The sequence below is a fragment of the Montipora capricornis genome, chromosome 13 (assembly GCF_036669925.1).
Source record: "Montipora capricornis isolate CH-2021 chromosome 13, ASM3666992v2, whole genome shotgun sequence".
NCBI classification, from domain to species: Eukaryota; Metazoa; Cnidaria; class Anthozoa; order Scleractinia; family Acroporidae; genus Montipora; species Montipora capricornis.
This window is the reverse complement of record NC_090895.1, coordinates 8,551,116-8,553,615: the sequence shown is the minus strand read 5'-3', so window position 1 is coordinate 8,553,615 and position 2,500 is coordinate 8,551,116. Positions and strand designations below refer to the sequence as shown.

At 42.3% G+C, this 2,500-nt stretch overlaps 1 protein-coding gene across 3 annotated transcripts in view; it reads left to right on the top strand.

The window, feature by feature from the left end:
• Window positions 1–2,500, top strand: part of LOC138029724 (uncharacterized) — a 128,621-nt gene that overhangs the window by 114,783 nt on the left and 11,338 nt on the right. For all 3 annotated transcript variants that reach the window (XM_068877483.1, XM_068877484.1, XM_068877482.1), the window contains 2 exons: window positions 2,188–2,217; window positions 2,337–2,470. In XM_068877483.1, coding sequence (XP_068733584.1) covers window positions 2,188–2,217; window positions 2,337–2,470 — 164 coding nt within the window. The remainder of the gene's footprint in view (window positions 1–2,187; window positions 2,218–2,336; window positions 2,471–2,500) is intronic.

Here is a 2,500-nt window from a genome sequence, read left to right as displayed (position 1 = left end):
ACCATTGGAGAGTGTGACTGGAGGTTCCGACAGCTTGCAATTTTAAAATTAATGTCTCGTGATTGACACTATCAAAGGCTTTGGTCATATCTTAGAGTACAACAGCATATCTTAGAGTACAACCTCTTTTTATCAATAGCGTTAAGAATTTTATCGGTTGTCTCAATGACGGATGTTTCTCACGAATGCCATTTCTTGTTACCGTCTTGAGTCTTTGATAGGGTGTCATTTGATTGCAGATACGAAGTGAGTTGATTATGTACAACCCTTTCGCAAACCTTAGATAAAACTGGTAGGAGTGAGATGGGCCTATTGTTGTTTGCCTGTTCGTTGTCGCCGTCTTTTGGAATTGGTGTAACCTCGGCTGTTTTCCATTTTGATGGAAAAACACATGTTAGAAAGGATGCATTAACAATAGACGTGATTGTGTGAGCAATTGGATTAAGACAATGTTGATGACGCGAATCAGAATTTTGTCTATCCCGGGGGCCTTATTAGAAGGCATCATTGTTATTATACATTCTACCTGTTTATAATCAATGGTACTCAGTGTGAACTTGTCCTAGCAATGGACCAAGAGCAGATCGCAGATGATGCTGCCAGTGACGGGATCAGATGGAATTGGAATCCTCCACTAGGGTCGCACTTTGGTGTTGTGTTTGAGTCGTTGGTTAAAGTAGCTAAGAAAACACTGAAGGCGGTAGTTGGAAAAGCAGAGCTGACCGACGACGAGCTACAGACAGCTATCAAGGAAGTGGAAGCATTGATGAGCTCGAGATCATTGACATATGAAGGAGCTGACCCACGAGATGAGCCAGTGTTGACGCCTAACCATTTCTTAGTTGGGCAACTAGGAGGTCAACTAGCACCTCAAGTTACCGATGATATAGAGTTTAATCCCAGGAACCGTTGGAGACTGAAGCAGAACCTGGTGAAGGTGTTGTGGAAGCGGTGGAGAGAAGAGTTGCTGTCAACACTTAACACGCGAAAGAAATGGAGAGAGGCGAAAGACAACCTGAAAGTTGGGGATGTAGTGCTTGTTGTTGATAAGAATGCCCCACGCGGTCACGGCGTCTGGGTCGAGTGAAGGAAGTGTTCCCCGGTCAGGATGGACAGGTGCGCGTCGTCCAAGTGAGCATAAAGGGCCAGAAACGTATCCGTCCGATAACAAGACTGTGCCCGTTGAACGTCGCTGGCCAGGCAGATTACGTGACCTAGGTAGAAGAGCTGAGTGTCCGAAGTCGCTATTCGGGGGCTCGGGGGAGGGGGGGGGGGGGGGGAACTGAACTACCTGAACTTGTAGTTTTTGAATTTTGAACCGGGCTTTCGAACAGAATTTCTCGCGCCCTAGAATATCCACGGTTTCTGTCAACTTTAAAAAACTTGAACGTCTAAACAATGTTAAAGTGTTAGGTGTAACAATAGCCAGCACCCTTCAATGGAATTGTCACATTTCAGACGTAATCAAAAAGGCTAATAAGCGGATGTTTTTTCTGATATTGCTTAATATAGCGCGCCAAAGTTCCGTCTCGTGATATCATCAGTTTCTACCTTACTTGAATTAGACCTGTACTTGAATACTGTGCTCCCCTTTACCATCATGCACTGCCTGATTATTTAAGCAACGACATAGAACGTATTCGAAAAACGCGCTTTATCTGTAATCTCGCCCGGCCTTTCATATCTCGACAACCTTTCATTGTTTAACCTGAATTCACCGAAGGATAGACGTATCGAGCAATGTCATAAGTTTTTCGTACCAATAGTATCCAATACCGAGCACAAGCCTCATCATTTTCTGCCACCGAAGAACCATACTACTTATAAGCTTAGAAATGAAAGTCAGTTTGCTAACCCAATAATGCGCACTCAGGGTTTTTGCCAGACTTATTTACCGTCTATGTGTAAATTACATGCCCTGTAAATAGCCAGTATTTTATTGTTAATAATCATGCAGTTCAGCCTTATTAGGCTGCCATGTGATTTTGATAAAGCCATTTTTACCTGTGTCAAAAATCGCTAAATTAGATATCTAGACAATAACAAATGGTATTATTTATATAGGAAGAAGAAGGGCTTAATGCATTGACATTTCAAAAGTGATTCTCTTCACAGATTTGTCAGCGATGTTGGGTAAGTGCCCTCAAACACTGGGACTAACTGTCATCCTACTTTTCTTTTCCTTAGCAACTCCAAGGCCTCTGGAAAGTCAGAAAGGTGAAAAAAATAATGTCCAGTTTTCAGAGATTCAACAGAAGAAGGCCATTGATTCATTTCAAGTGTATGGATTCCCGTTAAACTGAATAACAAGTGCTTTTCTGCTTCCTTTTCGTCAGGTTCTTGTACTATTTTGCATATTTGTTACATCTCATTCATTGTGGTCCTGGTTATCGTAATTATTGTACTCTCCGTGGTGATATGGAAAATACGCCGTCGTCCGTGTCAAAGATGTGGGGATCTTCTATCTATGGTAAGTTGTTAATAAGGTCTTTTTAGAAGA